Raw genomic sequence first — 21,012 nt, forward strand, 5'->3', positions numbered from 1 at the left:
ACAAGAAAATAAAAAGTGAAGTATTTGTTACATCATTCAGTAATTTATGATAACTATTTAATTGCTTATAAATCTGCCATCATGCACATCCTTTATGACCATGCAAACTTTTCTTCCTCTATACAATATTTCTTAAACGTGCCTTCTGAGAATTTGAGGCCTTAGATGTGCCTGGTTCTTGCAAAATATTATGAGCCTCTTGGGATGGAGGTGGTCATCCCAAACTTTGGGATGAACATTGAACAGACTGACTCTTTGTCATGGGCTCCTTGACAGCCTGATCCTGCAAAGATGAAGGCTTCTGCATGGAATTGATGAAGGAGTTTCATGTGTTGCTGCAAGAGAGGAAGCAGCTTCTGAAGCAAATACCCCAGCTTCTGAAGCAAATACATCATTAGCATTGGGAACAGGATTCTGGTTGGCAGTAATTAGTGGGAGAAGGAACCTCACAAAATCAGAAAGATTCTTAGATCCCTGAGAAAGTGCCCTTTAGTCAGCCAAGATGTTATTTGTTTACTTTACAATCTGATTGACACTGATCTCTCCACATGTTTCCTAATTTCTGCAATTCTTTATTCAATGCTTTATGACCCCCTCCTGAAATGCTTAAAATGTCCATCAAAACTTAATCCTTTGACCTTGTCTTCCTTTTCCTCCCCTAACCTTCCTCTTGACTCGTTCCCAAATGTAAAATACCATAGAAGATTTTGCTACATTAAAGCTGCTACATAATTCCATGTTATTATTGTTGTTTAATCCAAAATTTGCCAACAAGACAAGAGGCATAAATTATAAAAGACGTCAATAGCTCCCATTTAAACAACAATATTGCCAATATGATTATTTTATGAAATGTTACAATTTAGTTGCTATTCCAGGAAAACTAGGTGATGGACTAAATGCTAATCTGTTAGCTTCTCATGGGACAGCCACACAAAACAGAAAATGGTATTAGAAAATATTCTGGCTATTGCAACCTCATGCTCTGATGCATCACAATTGATAACCTCTATGAACTGAGGTTTTTATGTAATGAAACAAAACCAATATTCCATTTAATTAAACAATAGTTTAATTATTATGAGTGTAAAGGATGCTAATTTTTATGGTTGCAGTGTTACATTTGGAGATATCTACTTAAATGTACTTGGTGTATTTTTGAATTGTTGCCACTTACTAAAGCTGTTTTCTAATTCTCAGATAGCTAAAAATGATATAAAACTCTTATATCTCCCATGCCAGAGAATACAAGAGTGTCTGATCTTTACTTTACAGCTGAAACAAGTGTGCATTTGCCAGGCCAGCCGTGTTATCTGCTCAAAGCATCAGGAGGCCCAAATCATTTTAAGTTTTGGCCTCATCTTAATGCTGCTAGTGAGCTGCAAGCACCAAAGGGTGCTTCAGGCCAAAGTTTTTTTGTGAGATCACAGGGATAAAAATGAGAAGAGTCTTTGGCCTATTCCTTTGAGCAGACTTTATGGCAATTTTAAGGACTGGTTAGGTCACTTGATGACTGCCCTATGCATAACTTCAACATTCTAACCCTATATTGCAGATATATGATCACCCCAAGAGAATAAATGGATAGGTTAGGGCAATTGTGTTAATGCAAAAGATAGTCAGAATATGAAATGCCATCATCATCATCATCATCAAGGCAGTCCCTCAAAGTGAGGAAGCTGCTTGCTACTGAGACCTAAGGTAGATAGAGAGAGAGAGAGAAAGAAAAATAAAGGGACAGAGAGAGATTTTAAGAGTTGGGGTGAAGTCAGTGCAATGTAAGAGGTAAGAAAGGGAAGATTAAAAAGGGAGAAACAGCATTAACAGGAGAATAAATCTTAAAATTCACATTCCACATCAGCAGTCAGTCATGTCAGTCAGTTGGTCAGTCGGTGGTCAAGGAGGGGTTGCGCAGTTTCTTGAACTTTCCTTCTTGCTCTTCTGTCTTTGACCTTTGCCATCTGCTTTGCTTCAAAGCCAGCTACACCTTGGTGAAGCAAGGCTTTCCATCATGGGCGGTCCAGTGCATACTCTTCCCATCTGTTGAGGTCAAAGCCAATCTTCTTCAAGTAAGCTTTCGGGGTATCTTTGAAACATCGCCGCTGGCCGCCCTGTGAGCTTTGACCAGTTGCAAGTATGGAGTGCTCTTCGGAAGGCGGGTGTTCGGCTTTCTGATGCAATGGCCTGCCCAGTGCATTTGCCATGCGAGAGTGATCACCGCTATGCTCAGGACACCTGCTTCCTGGAGGATGCTTATGTTGGTGCAGCAGTCCATCTAGGTGATGAATGATGCCATACCAGTACCAGAATCTGTAAAGGGAAGTGGACAGATATCTTTAAAAAGAATGATAGTTATGTGCAGAGGAATGGATTAAATGGATAGCTCTTTTAAAGATGTGGCACAAGCACAGCAGACTGAATGGCCTCTTCATACAAAGTAAATTTCTGTGATTCTGCAATCCCAGAATGATCCAGGCATCTGATGTGTGTCTTTAAAATTCTAATTATGTGCACAATGAGAACTCTGGCACCACAGTGGACCTTATTTTAATGTAACAGGAAAGCACACAGATATCATTAGCCAATTTTGTAGAAAGTAACTCTGACCTCCCAGGAACCACCCAGCAACTTGCCTTTCATGTTGAAAGAATACAGGCATGGTTAACTGCCTTTTGGTGAAAACACCATTGTAGTTCTTAGGAAAGAGAGTATTTACTTGCATGATACGGTGCTGCTGGTCACAAACAAGCTGGGCATTGAGAAACTGTAATAATTTTGGTTTATCGTAATTGATTAATAAATGGAGCATGTTTGACTATGTACGTGGAATCTTTTGCCAAGAATCTGCTTATGACTTTTCTCACTCCACCTTCGTGACATCAGTACAAGTTCAATGGAAACCCCCATAGTGCATGAGAATCCCCAAAGATAATTGTGGTAATTATGATTTTATGTAATATATAGTATACCTTTAAGAAGAATGTTATAAAGGAAGATCACATGATCTTGGTGTAACCAATAGAAGAGTAGCGCAGGCTACCTCTGCAGTCAGTAGTCTGTAGTTAAGGGTCAGAAGTATGGCGATAGGGTTTGCTGTAGAAGCACACATGCGTAGCTGCTGAGTACCTTATAAATAAACAGAATGTGTTCCACCTAAGAAGTGTCTGCTGATCGACCCTATCTATAGTGCCAACTTGGCCATCCCACAAGGTGAAACTGGGATTCAGAAGTCCCAACAAAGCGTCAATGAGGAAAAAGTGAGGACAGAAGGAAGATACAATGAACTAGCAGTGAAAGTAAAATCACTTAACAGAAGAAATCGAGAGAAACAAAATCGGGTTATACCTTGCACAGTAATTTTCAGTAGAATTTCTAAATCATTGAAGTAATCCCCTCGCAGAATACCGCAATTCAGAATAATTGATCCTTTCGATCCAGCCACAGACGATTGGTCTCATTACTTTGAATGCCTTGCTTTCTATTTCCAAGCAAACGACATTATGGGGGAAGAGAAGAGGCAGGTGATCCTCTTATCCACATGCGGGAATAAAGCCTACGGCTTAATTCAAAGTTTGATGGCACCCAGTGCCCCCAACTCGAAAAATTTTGATGAAAATTGGTGGACTTCATGAAGGGTCATTACCAGCCAAAGCCCTGGTAATGATGCAACGGTACAAGTTTAACTGAAGAAATAGAGGGGGAGTTAGTTGCTTGTTATGTGGCAAGTTTGAAGCAGTTAACATAACATTGTGAGTTTGGTACATCTTTAAACAATATGCGTTATGAATGAGGACACGATTCAGAAGAGATTACTGTCCACAACAAATTTGGATTTTTAAGAAGGCACTAGAGATAGCACTGGCCATTGAAATCACATTAAGGGATTCAAAAGCCATACAGGGAGTGCAATATGGTGCCATCCTCCATGTTGGGCGGAAAGCCCTAGCCAAAAAGGGTGCGAAAACGCAAGACTCTGCCGAGAAGCGAGAAACAGCCACCATTAGCAGAAAAATAAAAAGAAATGATTTAGCGGCAAAAACAAGAAATAATTGCAACAGAGGTAGAAACAAGCAGTTTTTTAATGGATTGGCAGTTTAAAAAAAAAATCAAATGTTTTTATTGTCATCGAAATGGACACAATGAGACAGTGCAAGGAATGAATCAGGCAGACTTTCAAACAAAAGAGAAAACCCCATGAGATTTACAGTGCAGGAGAGCCTGAAGCAACAAATTCAGATATTTATTCATTATTTAATTAGAAGTTTGGAAAGAATGAACCAATGTATGTAACAGTGAAGATAAATGGCAGTTCTGTTAGGATGGAAGTGGACACAGGAGCTTCCAATACAGTAATAGGCAAACACAACTTCAAATATCTGAATAATGGTGGACAAAAATTAAATTTGGAAGAAACTGATGCCAAATTAAAAACGTACACCAGTGAAGACATCCAAGTCAAAGGCATAAGCAGAGTTACTGTCCATTATGGAAGCCAATCGGTAAAACTTCCCTTGATGGTGGGAGCAGGTGAGGAGCCAAGCCTCCTGAGATGAAACTGGCTGAAGGAGATTAAGTTTGAATGGGCTGAAATTTTCCAGCTGAGAGCAAGTGGGATACCAGAGCTACTCCAAAACACACCTCAGTCTTCAAGGATGAACTTGGGAAGATCCAGGGGCTGCAAGCAAAAATTCCTGTGGATCCAGGGCAACCCCCCAATTCATGAAGGCAAGACCAGTACCTTATGCACTGTGGGAAAAGGTTGACACCGAACTGGACAGATTAAAGAAACTGGATTCATACAACCTGTGCAGTTCTCAGAATGGCCAGCGCCAATAGGCCCTGTACTTAAACCCAACCAAAGCATCTGAATTTGTGAAGATTACAAATTGACAGTTAATAAAATGGCTAAGCTGGACAGACACCCCACACCAAAAATTGAAGACCTTTTTGCCAAGCTGGCAGGTAGAACAGCCTACACAAAGCTTGATATGAATCATGCTCATAACAATTAGAGTTAGAGAAGGCCTCCGGGAATTTGTCACAATTAATACCCACTAGGGGTTGTAACAATGTACTTGATTGCCTTTCGGCATCTCCTCAGTTTGCACCATCTTCCAGAGAACAATGGAAAGTTTATTGCAGGGACTGTTCCGCATTACAGTTTATTTAGATGATGTTCTGGTGACAGGGCTCGCTGAAAAGGAGCATTTGGTGAACTTAGAAGTCTTAAAATGTTTCTTGCAGGCTGGAGTTCCCCTCCAAGCCATACGCCATCTTGACTTGAAACTATATTGCTGTTCCTTCACAGTCACTAGGTCAAAATCCTGGAACTCCCTCCCTACCTACACCACATGGATTGCAGTGGTTCAAGAAGGCAGTTCACCACCCCCTTCTCAAGGGCAATTAGGGATAGGCAATAAATGCTGGCCTAGCCAGTGAAGCCAACATCCCATGAAAGAATTAAAAAAAAAACTTAACATCCATTCCAAGAATTAGTTACTCTCTAAGGAAGAACCTCCTTACAACAGATTTGAATCTGTATCCTAGTCCTACAATTTAATTTAAAGCAGTATGCAGATTCCATTCTCATAACTATGTTATATAGTTCACTGAAATGTTCCCTTTCAAGTTCAAATCTTGATGCTTCTCTCATAATGCTTGACAGTAGGGTTCAGCCTTATGGTTCTTCTCTGCTCTGCCTCCAATGTTTAAATATATTAAACAAAAGAGAATCTAACCATCCCATTGACATTCAATGGCATTACCATCACGGAATCCCTCACTATCAACATTCTAGGGGTTACCATTGACCAGAAACTGAACTGGATCAGCCATATAAATGCTGCACCTTCAAGGGCAGGAGGTCTGGAGGCTGGGAATTCTGAGATGAGTAACACACCTCTTAATGCCCCAAAGCCTTGCCACCAACCACAAGGCACAAGTCAGGAGTGTGATGGAATACGCTCCACTTGCTTAAATAAGTGCAGCTCCAACCACACTTATGAAGTTCGTCACATCCAAAACAGTGCTTGTTCAGCACTGACTTAAGAATTCACTCACTTCACTGCAGATGTGCAGTGACAGCAATGTGTATTGTATACAAGAAGCACTGCAGCAACTCACCCAGACTTCTTCGACAACACCTGCCAAACCTACCACCTCTACCACCTAGAAGGACAAGGGCAGCAGATGCATAGGAACACCATCACATGCAAGTTCCCCCTCCAAGTCACGTACCACCCTAACTTGGAAATATATCAGCCATTCCTTCACTGTCACTGGATCAAAATCCTGAACTCCCTTCCAAAGTGTACTATGGGTGTACCCACACCAGATAGACTGCAGAAGTTGCAAAGGCAGCTCACCTCCACCTTCTCAAGGGCAATGAGAGATGGGCAACAGATACTAGCCTGGCCAGCGATGCACACACCCCATGAAAGAAGAAAGAAAAAATTGGTTGAATACTGACATTTGTGATAGTGGGGATCTCAGGAGCAGGCCAAGATGGATCATCCATTTGCATTTCTAGCTGCAGGTCATTGCAGATGCTTCACTCTTGCCTTTTGCACTGAATTTCTGGGCTTCTCCCATCATTGATAATGGGATGTTTGTGGAGCCTTCTCTTCTGGTTAGTTGTTTAATTGCCCATCACCATTCACAATTGGATATGACTGAATTGTAGAGTATTGATCTGATCCATTGGTTTTGAGATAATTTTGTTCAGTCTAATGCATGCTGCTTCTGAAATTCACCATGCAACTATGTTATAGTTTCACCAGGCTGGCACTAGGGTTGATATCCTGGATCTCTGAACTTCAATAAGATCTCTGGCCCTGAGAGAAGTAATCCCAATATTCTGAAATTGGTGTTTTTAAAAAATTTATTCCACAACTGTGCTTTGGTGGTGGAGGGAGTGAATGTTTGAGATGGTGGATGGGGTGCCAATCAAACGGACTGCTTTTTCCTGGATTATGTTGAGCTTCAAGTGTTGTTGAGCTGCATTCATCCGGGCAATTGGAAAATATTCCATCACCTTCCTGACTTGTGCCTTGCAGATGGTGGATAGAGGAGTGACGGGGAATAAGGAGGTCAGCTACTCGCCACAGAATTTCTAGCTTCTAACCAGCTCTTGTAGCTGCAGTATTTATTTGGCTTGTTCAGTTCAGTGTTTGGTCAATGGTAACCCCCCAAGGATGTTGATATTAGGGGATTCAGCAAACACAAAACACTGCAGATGCTGGAAATCTGAAACAAAAACAAAAAGTGCTGGAAAAACACAGCAGGTCTGACAGCATCTGTGGAGAGAAAGACAGAGTTAATGTTTTGAGTCTGTATGACTCTTCTTCAGAACGGACTCGAAACATTAACTCTGTCTTTCTCTCCACAGATGCTGTCAGACCTGCTGTGTTTTTCCAGCATTTTTTGTTTTTGTTTCTAAAATTAACTTGTTGCTGTCTAGTTTCTTCTTGAAACCTGCCATCTTCATCTCTTACAGGCAGCTGATCCCAGCCCGAGACACACTCATTGAAAATGGCTCAGGGTTGGAATTATGGCAGCAAACTGGCACAGAGGCCAGTGGTACCAAATCATGTGCTTGCCTGCCTCTGATCCAGACCCCGCACTAATTTAAAAATCCAGCCTCATGTTTCAGTTGGGCTTGTAGTAGGTCTCCAAGTTCAAGTAGATCTAATGGATCCCATGTCATTATTTGAAAAAGAGCAATATCAACAAAAATTAATAATTAGACATACAACTCATTGCTGTATGCAAATTGACTGTTTTATTTGTCTTCATAATAGGGACTATACTTCAAAAATAATTAACTGACACACTTTGGTATGTTGGATACAAAATAGATCCTTTCCAAATGCAAATTCTCTTTTTTACACTATGATTCAATTTCTTTCTTTCTGGGAGTCACACAATGCAGATTGTATGTGAACGTTTTAATATCACAGAGATTGTGGAGTGGTGATAAAAAAAATGCTGGCATTTGTAACACATGTGAAAAAGATGGCTGCATAATTGCAAGACTTTTGCTTTGCAATGGCAACCACAGAAAACTCATCCAAGTTGTAGTTAAAGCTGAGGACACAATACGTAAGACATAGGTCCTTAAAATAAATTAAGCAAAGTTGATTGCTCTGCAGACCTATTATCATGCCCAAGATAGGAATCCCCCATGATTTTTTTCCCGAAATGTTTTTTTTTTGGGAACATTGCAGTGAAATAAGCTGTCATTTCCCTGTGGCTATCAACCACACTAAACTCCATTGAGGCACTGGTTGAAACAATCCCAATGCATCAATGGGAAGATGTTGCCTTCCAAAGTAACTAGTAAAAGATACAAATTATAGACATCAAGTCTACTTCCTGTAGCAGCTATATGCTTAATTTTTCATAGTGAAAAATAAAGTTTGCTGTTTTCATTTAAATAATAATGCATCCATTTTTTCCCCTCAAAAGTCATCCTTTGTACAAGGCCAGTACTTAGCAATACTGACAAAGACATAAAACATAGTTTACACATACAGTGGTACTCAAGAAAAACATGTGATAATAGCAGTCAGTTGGTGCTATTATCCCACACAATTGCTATAAAAGCTCCAGTATATTATTTCCTTCCGACTCACAAGATAAAGCAATGTAAAATAATACCTTTATTAAAATTTAGAATGTTTCATCAGAAAACATAACATGTAACATTTCATTTAGAGTTTTCTGTGAATCTTCCACTAAAATTACAGCAGGAGATTGGGGGAACACTCCTCCAAAGGACATTTGAGGCATATATGTTTTAGTGCCCTATTACATTTTGCCTCCAATTGTTCTTTGCAGCAGATCATAAGAGCATAAGAAATAAGAGTAAGAGTAGGCTTTGCAGTCCATGCAGCCGATGTCGCCATTCAATAAGATCATGGCTGACCTGATTAAGGCCTTAACTCCACTTTCCTGCCTGTCCTCCATAACCCTTACCCCACTTGTCAATCAAAAATATGTCCAACTCAGCCTTGAATATATTCACTGACCCAGCTTCCACTGCTGTCTGCGGAAGAGAATTCCAAAGACTAATGACCCTCTGAAAAATTAAATTTCTCCTTATCTCAGTCTTAAATGAAAGACTCCTTATTTTGAAACTATGCACCTAAGTTCTAGATTCACCCAAGAGGGTGAATCTAGAACTTAGCATCTACCCTGTCAAGCGCCCTCAGACTATTATATCTTTCAATAAGATCGCCTCTCATTCTTCTAAACTCCAATGGGTATTGGCCAACCTGCTCAATCCTTCCTCATAAGACAACCCCTTCATCCCAGAATCAGCCTAGTGAACCATCTCTGAACTGCTTTCAATGCAAGAATATTCTTCCTTAGGTAAGGAAACCAAAATTGTGCACAGTACTCAAGGTGTCTCAGCAATGCCTGTATGTCTCAAGGGCAACTAGGGATGGGCAATAAATGCTGGCACAGCCAGTGAAGCCTACATCCCATGAATGAATAAAAAGATTTCCCCCTTACAATAAAGGCCAACATTCTATTTGCCTACCTAATTGTTTTCTGTAACTGCATGCTAACTTTTTGTGATTCATGTATAAGGACGCCCGGACCCCATTGCACTGCAGCATTTAATAATATCCTGCTTTTCTATTTTTCCTGCCAAAGTGGACATACATCTTCCTACGTTATACTCCATCTGCCAAATTTTGCCTACTCATTTAACCTAACTATATCCCTTTGCACACTCTTTGTATCCTCTTCACAACTTGCTTTCCTATCTATCTTTGTATTATCTGCAAATTTGGCTAAAATACAGTCACTTCATCTAAGTCATTATATAGAATGTAAATAGTTTAGGCCCCAGCACCGAAAAACAGAATATTATTTAAATGGACAGTGCCTGCAGAATGCTGCAGTACAAAGGGAACTGGGTGTCCTTGTACATGAATCACACACAGTTAGCATGTGGTATGAAAGGCAAAGGTCATCCTTTAGTGCAAGAGGGGATGGAGTAGGAAAGTCTTGCTACAATTGTACAGGGCATTGATGAGACTGCACTCTAAGTACTGTGTACAGTTTTGGTCTCCTTACTTAAGAACAGATGCAGTTACATTGGAAGCAGTTCAGAGTAGGTTCACTAGGCTGATTCCTGGGATGAAAGGGTTATCTTATGAGGAAAGGTTGAGAGGCTGGCCTATACTCATTGGAGTTTAAAAGCATGAGCGGTGATCTTATTGAAATGTGTAAGATTTTTAGGGGGCTTGATAGGGCAGATGCGCAGGATGTTTCCTCTCTTGGGGGCATCTAGAACTTAGGGGCATACTTTCAAATAAGGGGTCTTTCATTTAAGACTGAGATGAGGAGAAATTTCTTCTGAGAGTCGTTATCTTTGGAATTCTCTTCCAGAGATTAGTTACAGTTTGCCAGCCTGAAAATGACCCATTTATCCCAACTCTACCTTTCATGGAAGTTAGCCAATCCACTATCCATGCCAACATCTTACCCACAACACTTGGAGCTCTTGTCTTCTCAGCAACCTTTTATGTGGCATCTGATTGAATGTCTTTTGAAAATTCAAATGCACTACATCTACTGTTTCCCTTTATCCATTCTGCTTGTTACATCCTCACAGAACTTTAATAAATATGTCAAACATGATGTCCCTTTCACAAAACCATGTTGAGTCTGCCTCTTATATTATGATTTTCTATATGTCCTGCTACAACCTCCTTAATAATGGATTATAGCATTTTCCTGAGGACAGATGTTAGGCTAACTGGCCTAGAGTTTCCTGTTTTCTGTCTCCCTCCTTTCTTGATTAGTGGTGTTACATTTACAGCTTTCCAATCTGCCGGGAGCTTTCCAGAATCTAGAGAATTTTGGAATGTATCCCTATCTCTGCAGCCACTTCCTTTAAAACCCTAGGATGTAGGCCATCAGGTCTAGGAAACGTGTCAATCCTTAGTTTCATTAGTTTCCCTATTACTTTTTCTCTAGTGATGGTAATTATTCTAAGTTCTTCCACCCTTTTGCCCCCAGCTTTTCTACTATTTTTGGGAAGTTTTTTTTGTATCTTCTACTGGGAAGAGAAATACAAAATACTTGTTCAAAGCTTCCTTGGTAAGCCATTTCTTTGGTTTCCCATTGTAACTTCCCAGCCTTGACCTCTAAGACACCAATGCTCAATGTTGCTACTCTTTTCCTTTTTGTATTCTTGTACAAGCTTTCACTGTCTGTTTTTATATCTATTGTTGGTTTTCTATTACACTCCAGTTTCTCCCTCTTTGTTATTTTTAGTCATCTATTGCTGGTTTCTAAAATTTTCCCAATCTTCTGGCTTACCACTAATCTTTGCAGCATTGTGCATCTTTTCCTTTAATTTGGTACCATCCTTAACTTCCTTAATTAGCCATGGATGGTGCATCATTCTCAGAGTCTTTCTTTCTCAATAGAACATACTTTTATTAAGAGTTATGAAATATCTCCATAAATGTCAGCCACTACTCATCCACCATTTTATCTTTTAACCTATTTTCCAGTCCACTTTGGCCAACACTGTCTTCACACCCTTATATTTGCCTTTATTTGAGTTTAAGACACTCTTTTCAGACCCAAATTTCTCACCTTCAAAACTGAAATTCTATCATTTTATGATCATTGTTATTTAGAAGATCCTTTACTATCAGGTAAGTTACTAATCCTATCTAATTACACATTACCAGGTTTAAAATAACCTGTTCCCCGTTTGGTTCAAGAACATATAGTTCTAAGGAATTGTTCTGAATACACTCCATAAATTCATCCTCCAGGCCACCTTTGCCAATTTGATTCATCCAATCTATCTGAAGATCAAAATCTCCCACAATTATTGCCATTCTTTTCTTACAAGTTCCTGTTATTTATTGACTTATACTCTGTCCTACAGTGCAACTACTGTCAGGGGGCCTATAAACCACTCCCACTAATGATTCCTTTCCTTTGATATTTGTCCCCACCCAAACTGATTCTACATTTGAACCTTCTGAACCAAGATCATTTCCCACTTTTGTACTGATCTCATGCTATATGAACAGAGCTTCCACTTCATTTTCCTTTCTTTCTGTCCTTCTGAAATGTCAAATACCCTTGAATATTCAGGTCACTTTGTCACCATGTCTCTGTAATGGCTATATGCTCATAGCACAAATAGAAGTAAATGGGTGTCAGTTCATTCATTGTGTTACAAATGCTGTGTGGATTCAGATAAAGAACCTTTAACTGTCTTTCTACCATTTTTCTCAACTCTGACCTTATTTGCTGGTGTACTGTTCTGCTTGTAAGCTCCATCTCTTCCTGTCTCACTGGTTATCATTACTTGCATTACTACCCTGTATTATTGCCTTGTCCTTTCTCTTTAACTTTCCAAATCAACTTTCACGTGAACCCCCTACCCCCAAAACTCCACACTCATTATTTAGTTTAAAGCCATCTCTACAGTCCCAGTTACATGATTTGTCAGTATACTGGACCCACCATGGCCAAGAATGGTGCCAGTATCCCATGAATCAAAACCTATTTCTCCACACCAAACTATGAGCTATGCATTCAACTCACTGATCTTATTTACCCTATGTCAATTTGTTTATTGCTCAGGTAGTAATCTTGAGATTAGCACTTTGTAGTTCTGTTTTTAATTTAGTCCTTAGTTGCTCATACTCCCACAGCAGGACCTCTTTCTTCATCCTACATATGTCATTAGTGTTCATATACAGCAGAACAACTAGATCCTTCTCCTCTCAATCCCAAGTCCATCTCAAGCCCTGGAAGACGTCCTTAACCCTGGCACCGAGCAGGTAACAAAGCCTTCGAGACTCTCACTCTCAGTTGCAAAAAACAGTATCTATACCCGTGACTATACTGTTCCCTACCACAACTACATTCTTTTTGTTCGCCCCACTTGAATAGCCTCCTGCACCACAGTGCCATGGTTAGTTTTCTCATCCTCCCTGCAGTCCCTGCCTTCGTCCATACAAGCTGCAAGAACCTCGAAACTGTTGAATAACAGACTCCTCAATTGCTACTTTCTGTATTCCATAACTATCTCTTTTACAGTCACACCCTCCTGTCCCTGACCATGGGCCAAATCTGAAGTATCTAGACTAGGGGTGTGACTGCCTCCTAGAACCAAATATCTGAGTAACATTCCCCCTCCCTGAAGCATTACAATGTCTTAAGCCTGGACTCCAACTCATCAACTCTGAGCTGAAGCTCCTCAAGCTGCAGACACTTACTACAGATGTGGCTGTTCTGAAGCAAAAACAGAATTACCTGGAAAAACTCAGCAGGTCTGGCAGCATCGGCGGAGAAGAAAAGAGTTGACGTTTCGAGTCCTCATGACCCTTCAACAGAACTTGAGTTCGAGTCCAAGAAAGAGTTGAAATATAAGCTGGTTTAAGGTGTGTGTGGGGGGGGGCAGAGAGAGAGAGAGAGAAGTGGAGGGGGTTGGTGTGGTTGTAGGGACAAACAAGCAGTGATAGAAGCAGATCATCAAAAGACGTCTTTTATCACTGCTTGTTTGTCCCTACAACCACACCAAACCCCTCCACTTCTCTCTCTCTCTCTCTCCGCCCCCCCCCCCCCAGCTTATATTTCAACTCTTTCTTGGACTCGAACTCAAGTTCTGTCGAAGGGTCATGAGGACTCGAAACGTCAACTCTTTTCTTCTCCGCCGATGCTGCCAGACCTGCTGAGTTTTTCCAGATAATTCTGTTTTTGTTTTGGATTTCCAGCATCCACAGTTTTTTTGTTTTTGTTCTGAAGCATGCTGGTAACCACCAGTACCCACATGCAATGGCTGCAATACATCACCTGCCTTGTCTTCATTTTAATTCAACTAATTAGGTTTCAAGTTTAGCATATCACTCAATGATTATTCATAGTTATATTACGGAGTTTAACTAGTTACAGTATAAATTTAATAACATACTACATCTCCCCAGTAACGGTTTAAACTACTGCCCCAGTTTTGGAAGGGAGTTTAAAGGGTGGTGACAAAATAGCTGACATTTGTGTCAGTGGGCCAGGAATTTCCTCGGAGCTGTTAGTATTTCACCACGATGACTTTGCCTGACGTGCAAACGGGGTTTTCCGCTATATTTCTCGCAATGTTACAGTGGTGATTCGGAGGAAATTCGATGAGAATACCACCATGACTGATACATATGTAAAGACAGAATTGGAAGACTTTGAATCATAGGGCTGAGGATGCTTGCAGAGATAGGATAAATAAATCTATGGAGGATTTTATAAACCAAGAGCAGCATTTAGAACGTAATGCACAGAGTTAGCAAGCCAGTGCTTGCTAACAGAGAGGATGGCGATGAGATAAAAACGTAGGCGGTGGACTTTTGAACAAGTTAAAATTTCCAAAGGGATGCGTTTGGAAGATTGTCAAGGGAAACATCTAAATTATAATTGGAGTAGCTTTTTGACAGTTGAGAAGAGAAACTCAATGTCCATGACTTTCTTTCCTGATCCAAACTGCACCGTTGAGTATTCCAGGTCAGGCTTTGCGCGAATCCAAATGACCTGTCGCTAATTTCCACCTTTTTTTGTGGTCAATTTTACGTAAACAATGAGATGCTCACGCGCTTGGGAACTCAATTGCAGGGACAGGAGATTGTCTGCTGCTGCCTCAGATTATGCATCGACTTTCTTCCTTAATCACCGCATCTCCAGTAATCGCCCATTTTTCTATTCACGCACTACGAGTCCACAAGAACACTGACAACATGGAGAAGCCGTAATTTCCTCCAATTAAACAAACGGTAAATCACAGCTATTGACCTCAGTCCCTGTTCTCCAACTCTGTCCCCCCTTACCACTAACTGCACCTCCTTCCAAGGCACCACATGAAACCTCACTATCTTGACAAAGGATAATTATTTATACTATATACATTTTAACTAAGGTGCACAGAATCTGTTTTGTCCAAGTGAGACATCATGGAATGAAAAATAGAAAATGCTAGAAATACTCAACAGATATGGTAGCATCAGTGGAGAGAAAACACAATTAATATGCAAACCACTCAAGCGCTAGAAGAGTTAAGCAGTAGTGCTGTTGTTTCCGTATCTCATAAGTTGAGAATAGCTGTGACGTGATGCTTATTTACATATTTAAACAGGCAACGTCGTACGTCATATGATTGACATGATTTTGTCAATTGAACCTATGGAGCGCATCCAGTGACGTCCCCTGGCCAATCACCACCCAGCGGATGGCGGATGGGGGATGGGGAGGTGGAGGTGGAGAGCCGATCCGCTACGGATCGAAGGCGTGACGTCAGACGACCCCAGCCGTTAACTCCCGCCCCCAGCTCGCCACCGAATTTAGGAAAACCGCCAATTAAAAGATATGCTTTTTACTATTGGTCTGAGTGAGCAAGATGGATGTTTCATTACACCAATCAGAAAACAAAAGCTTTCGCCGGCAATGTTTGCTGTTGGAATCAGCTGGGCCAATCACAGAGTGCGGGAGGCGGCGAGCTGGGCGGGATGTGGTTGTCCAAAGAAGTTGGGTGGCAGCCGTTTGGCCCGCAGTTATCTCCTCGGTCGCTCTGCTGGTTTGTTGCTTCAGAGGCCGGGGAGGAACGGGAGGGGGGACGTGGATGATGAGAGGGGCATCAAACTGATGTCGGAGGGGCCATTCCAAGATGGCGGCGGCGCTCACTGAGGATCAGCGTTATGGACTGTCGTGTGGGAAAGCGAACTCCGGCAAAATCACCGTCTTTCACGTTAAGTTGACAGAGACAGCCTTCCGAGCGCTGGAAGCCTTTCAGATTTCAAAGGTGGGGGTGGGAGAAGGTTTATTGTTCTATTAACGTTATTTCAACTTTTCATTAGCGGGAGTAGCCTTAGTGACTGACAGTTACTGTCGGCAGTAACCGGGGAAAGATATGGACTTAAAAGAAAAACTCAGATCATGAGCCATTCACTGTTTAATGAATCCAGCTCATTCTTTCAATCAAAATGACTCCCTTCCCAACTCCACGTCTTAAAAGCCCCAAGTCATTCTCGCTGAGCCTTCTCCCCTACTTTGAGTATTTTTCACCCTTGGGTCACTGACGATTTAGTTGACCAAATTGAAAGCTCTCAATCCACAACCAACATAATTTGACCAGTTTGATTTTCCCCTCACTCTTGACTGGAGCAGGTCTTCGGCGTCGTTGTCACCCATTGCTGCTGCCATTTGTTTCGTTAACGTTGATGTTAAAGCGGCATTTAATTTCCAGTATTACATGCCATCAAAATAAATGCTCGTATGTCTACCAGCAAAGGTATCTAGTACGTGTGAAGTTGGGTGGTGGTGTTGGTTTGATATTGAGATATTTTCTACTTGTAATCGAAATAATAAACTTCGTTGTTAGAATAGTTTTGCGTGGATGTAGCAGATTCTCTAACAGCATAAGCGAATAGAGACACCGAGTACGTGATGTGTGTCGGGAAGCGATTAGACAAGGCTGATTAAGTTCTGCAGTAACCATTTCACTCAAGAGACACATCGTATTTGCATACCAGCTCCAGGCATATCTATTGTGCAACCATTAGAAAAGATTTAAATTGCGATGACTAACGAGTGTCAAATCAGTCACTTTGGGAATTATAAGTTCAATTTTTAGACTCTAAATGTTGATCTATAGGAATTTTTGGCACATAATTTCCGAAATGTACTTGCTGAGCACTATTGGAGAACGGGGACTCGACACCAGCAGTAGCCAGCCTGGCATGGTAATTGAATTTAGGCAAATACACAGACTTCAGCCAAAAATAATAGATCCTTGTTTCAGCAGTTCTAATAATTCACGTTTATTTTCCTACATTTGATAATTATTATATTAGGCGATGAGTATTTTTCTTCAGTTTTTAATTTTATTGGCTTTGGACTTCTTAATTTTTTTCGGGGGCGGGCATATTGCAGTCGTATTATTTACGTAGATTGCATTGACACGGAGAGCAAACGTGGCTTGGTCGAATTATATAAATCGTGTTATAAAAGTAGCCAGTTTTATCCTTGATAGTTTCTGATCTTCAAGTAATTACTTATTTCTATTCTTTAAACGAAGATTTTTCATCATGTATAATTTCATGAATAATTTATGAAAAAAGCGTCTATCATTGCGTTGACTGCTGAACCTGCCCAGACGTCGGGCGGCCCTAGAAATAGCAATTACAGTCCAATCCATTTAAAAATGGTATACGTCAAACCATCTAGCCATGTCTTTAATTCATAAAAAAAATTCCTTTGGTTCCAGCACAAGGGTCCTTGATATATTTTTAAAGTCTTGCTAAGCTTTTATTTGCAATATCTTTATTTTTAAAAGTAAAGCTGAATATTATTTGAGACTGAGGAGCGAAGAAAAAGAGCTCGCGTTACAATTTTATAATAGACGAACAAACACTTAACATCTCGGGTATATATTTGAAATGCATTTCAATTTTTTTGTAATGTGATTTCAGGCGTATCTTTGTTGGCCTCTTGGGTTTGTATGTGGTTGGGTTGAGGAAGGGAGTTGTGCTGTCTCTTTCTGCTGTGTCAGCAAACTTGATCTGACTGCTCTGTGGGGTTAAAAGTATCGTAGCAGCAACTACAGTGATCCGTTTTTTGCAGATCAATTCTGTTGACAACTTCAGTAATTTGTAGACTATTTATAAGGTGTTCCAATAAAACCTGTATCTTAAACCCTGCTAGTAAAAGTATGATGAAAGCAATGCATTTTTAAATATAACAGCAAATTTCCTAGCAGAATCTTTGTACAAATAGTGTTTTCACTTTATCTGTGACTAAAGTTTTCAAGCAGTATTTATCAGTTCGATATTTATTATGTTTTAATCCCATTCTTTCATTGATCTCCACTATTGAAAGAGTAGACTTTAGACTCCCCCACAACTTCCAGTGCCAGTTGGTATCACCTGTGCTTGTGTAGAGCAGATTGATCTGAGAGTTTTAGTCTTCAATACTTTGGTATTTGTGTGGTGAGCTTGTTGAGCATTAACTGTTTTAATCAGAATTATGCTTGAATTTGAGCAACAGACAACTTACAAATGTGTTTTCATTTCGTGATTGAGCATAATTTCCAGTTCTCTTTAATTTCTGCACCTTATTCCCTAATTTTCTAGGGTGCTATGTAGGTAAGAAGTAAGCTGATCTCAGCTAATACATTTGAATGCGGTGTCATTTTGGTGTTGGTGCCCCAAGGAAGAAGAAATTATTAAGGTTCCCACTTGCAGTTGGTAACCTGCAACCCTTCTTTGGATATCCTGGTGAGGACAGAATTGAGCTTGGCTTTGGTGCCCTATAGTCAATAGCCTCCTAATCCCCATTATGAAAGCTCCCTTCCTATGGTTACTTGGGCAAGATCCTGGAGTGTGTCTGTTTAACTATGCTTTATTGTGCCTTCAGCAGAGAAATTGGCTACAGGGCAACATACCCTTCTTTAAGATAAAAGCAAAAGACTGCGGATGCTGGAAATTTGAAATAAAAACAGAAAATGCTGGAAAAACTCGGCATGCCTGATAGCATCTGTGGAGACAGAAACAGAGTTGATGTATCAAGTCTGTATGACTTCTTCAGATCTAAAGAGAAGTAGAAATGTTTTTTTATACCCTTCTTCTCTCTCTTCCTAGAGATGTTGTCTTTTGCAGAACCTCTATTCCATTATGCAATTCAAGATGTGTGTGGCTGGACAGTAAGCATGCAGGGCATTGTGGACAAGCCAGATTTTGTCACCCAACAACTGTACAGCATTTACTTTCCAGTGAAGCTCAGTGGAAATCAAGCCTGCCTCTCTTATACCATTCTCCATTTCTATCCCTTTAACGTGCAGAAATATTGAAGCTAATTGCAGCACCTCCGTGCTGACCAGGTTAAGATTATCTAACTCGGTACTGCCCATAACTGAACTTGGTGACATCCCCTGTCTCAGCTCATCTACTGAAGCACTCATTCATGACTTAGTCGTCTCTCTGGACAGGACTATTCCAATGTTATGCTGGCTGGCATCCCACCTGGTACCATCAGTAAACTTGAGATCATCCAAAACTCTGTCCATATCCTAACTTGCAGCACGACCTCTTCACCCATTAGCACCCCTGTGCTCCTGACCTACATTGGCTCCCAGTCCATCAGCATGGAATTTAAAATTCTCATCCTTGTTTTTTAATCCCTCTCTGGCCTTACTCTTCCTTGTCTTTGTAACCTGTTCCAGCTCTACAGTCATTCAAGATCACTGTGCTTCCCGAATTCTGGGGTCTTGGCCTGCCCCCCCCCCCCCCCCCCCCCCCCCCCCCCCCCCAATTTTTAATTGCTTCATCATTAACTGTTGTGCCTTCAACTGCCTAATCTTTGGAAGTACTTCCCTAACTTTATCTCCTCTCTACCTCTCTCCTCCTTTTAAGGTGCTCCTTATAATCTATTTCTTTGACTAAGCTTTTGATCAGCTACTTTAATATTTCCTTATTGACTCAGTGTCACATTTTGTTTCTAACATTTTTGTGAAGCATCTTGGGATGTTTAACTATGTTGAAACCACTACCCACTGGACTATTGGGGGAGTTTTTGTTTTTTAAGGCATTATCACAAAGTTCCATATTCTGCTTGTGTATAGTTGTTAATTTTGCAGCCAATAATGGGTTGAATCTAATTTTGGAAACAATTTTCCTGTTTATTCATCATAGTTTCTGTGTTCCTTTGGGGATTATGTGGGGAAAATGGCATCGGGGTAGATGATCAGCCATGATCTAATTGAAGGGTGGAGCAGACTCAATGGGCTGAATGGCTTACTCCTATTTCCTATGTTGTGTAAACAGAAGGATAATTTTACCAACAGGCACAAGGTGGCTGAATGATTAACTTGGATAAATAGCCTGATGGTTGAAAACTATTGTTCGATCACAAGAAATGAGAATAGTGTTAAAAATTAAATGGGTCAAATAACTTGTTTCTTTGTTCAGCATTCTATGATTCTATTCTATGAACATAGGTATATGACTAAGACAAGAACACAAAAGATAAGAACAAGAGTAGACCATGTGACCCGTTGAGCCTGCTCTGCCATTCAGTTTTTTCATGGCTAATCTTGGGCTTCAACTCCACTTTCCCACCTGCTCCCCATATCCCTTAATTCCCTGAGACCAAAAATTTGTTTATCTCTGCCTTAAATGTATTCAATGATGGAGCATCACAACCCTCTGCTGTAGAGAATTCCAAAGATTCATAACCCTTTGAGTGAAGAAATTTCTCCTCATCCCAGCCCTAAATGATCAATCCCTTATCCTGAGACTTTGCTTGTGTTCTAGATTCCCCAGCCAGTGGAAACAATGTCTCAATGACTACCCTGTCAAACCCCTTCAGAATCTTGTATGTTTTCAGTTAGATCATATTTCATTGTTCTAAACTCCAGAGAATATAAACCTAGATTAAACCCTCTCCGTGACTTACCTAGTGAGCCTTTGCCTCCAATGTGAGTACATCCTTAAATCTGCATCCAAAACTGCACACAGTATTCTAGGTGTGGTCTCACCAAAGCCCTATACAATTGCAGCAAAACTATTTAAAAAAAAATTCTATTCTTTATGCTTCAAGGGCCCAAATGGCCTGCTCCTGCTCCTAACTTGTATATTTGTATTCCAATCCCTTTGCAATAAAGGCCAACATGCCATTTGCCTTCCTAATTGCTACGTGCTAACTTTGAGTTCCTTGCATGACCACACTCAAGTTTCTCTGAACATCAACATTTTTTAAAAAATTCTATTTTTTATTCTTGCAACCAGAGTGAATAATGGAATAAACGATATGTATGCATGCTTCCAAATTGGTGGAGGGATGGGTTTTAAAGTAAGTGGCTCACACTAATTCTATTTCACCCAGTTTCATAGATATATTGAGAAATGGCAAGGTTTCCTTATTGGTGAATGTGCAGCAAAATATATTCAAATGAGAAAACTTAATACAATGAGACCCTTAATTTTGGAAAGTGTT

At 40.5% G+C, this 21,012-nt stretch overlaps 1 protein-coding gene and 1 long non-coding RNA gene across 3 annotated transcripts in view; one reads left to right on the top strand and one right to left on the bottom strand.

Annotated features, from left to right (window-relative positions):
- Nucleotides 1–1,054: 1,054 nt before the first annotated feature.
- Nucleotides 1,055–15,123, bottom strand: LOC121277342. Its single transcript, XR_005942858.1, has 2 exons — nt 15,016–15,123; nt 1,055–2,310 (listed from the first exon to the last, which is right to left on the bottom strand). It is a non-coding gene; the product is annotated as an uncharacterized LOC121277342 (long non-coding RNA).
- A 357-nt stretch (nt 15,124–15,480) lies between these two features.
- The window catches only part of ell2 (elongation factor for RNA polymerase II 2), a 170,388-nt gene continuing 164,856 nt past the window's right edge, over nt 15,481–21,012 (top strand). The window contains exon 1 of one of the 2 annotated variants that reach the window (XM_041186087.1): nt 15,481–15,823. In XM_041186087.1, coding sequence (XP_041042021.1) covers nt 15,689–15,823 — 135 coding nt within the window. In that variant the 5' untranslated portion in view covers nt 15,481–15,688. The remainder of the gene's footprint in view (nt 15,824–21,012) is intronic. The other variant, XM_041186088.1, reaches the window with a different exon arrangement.

The sequence above is a fragment of the Carcharodon carcharias genome, chromosome 4, assembly GCF_017639515.1.
Source record: "Carcharodon carcharias isolate sCarCar2 chromosome 4, sCarCar2.pri, whole genome shotgun sequence".
NCBI classification, from domain to species: domain Eukaryota; kingdom Metazoa; phylum Chordata; class Chondrichthyes; order Lamniformes; family Lamnidae; genus Carcharodon; species Carcharodon carcharias.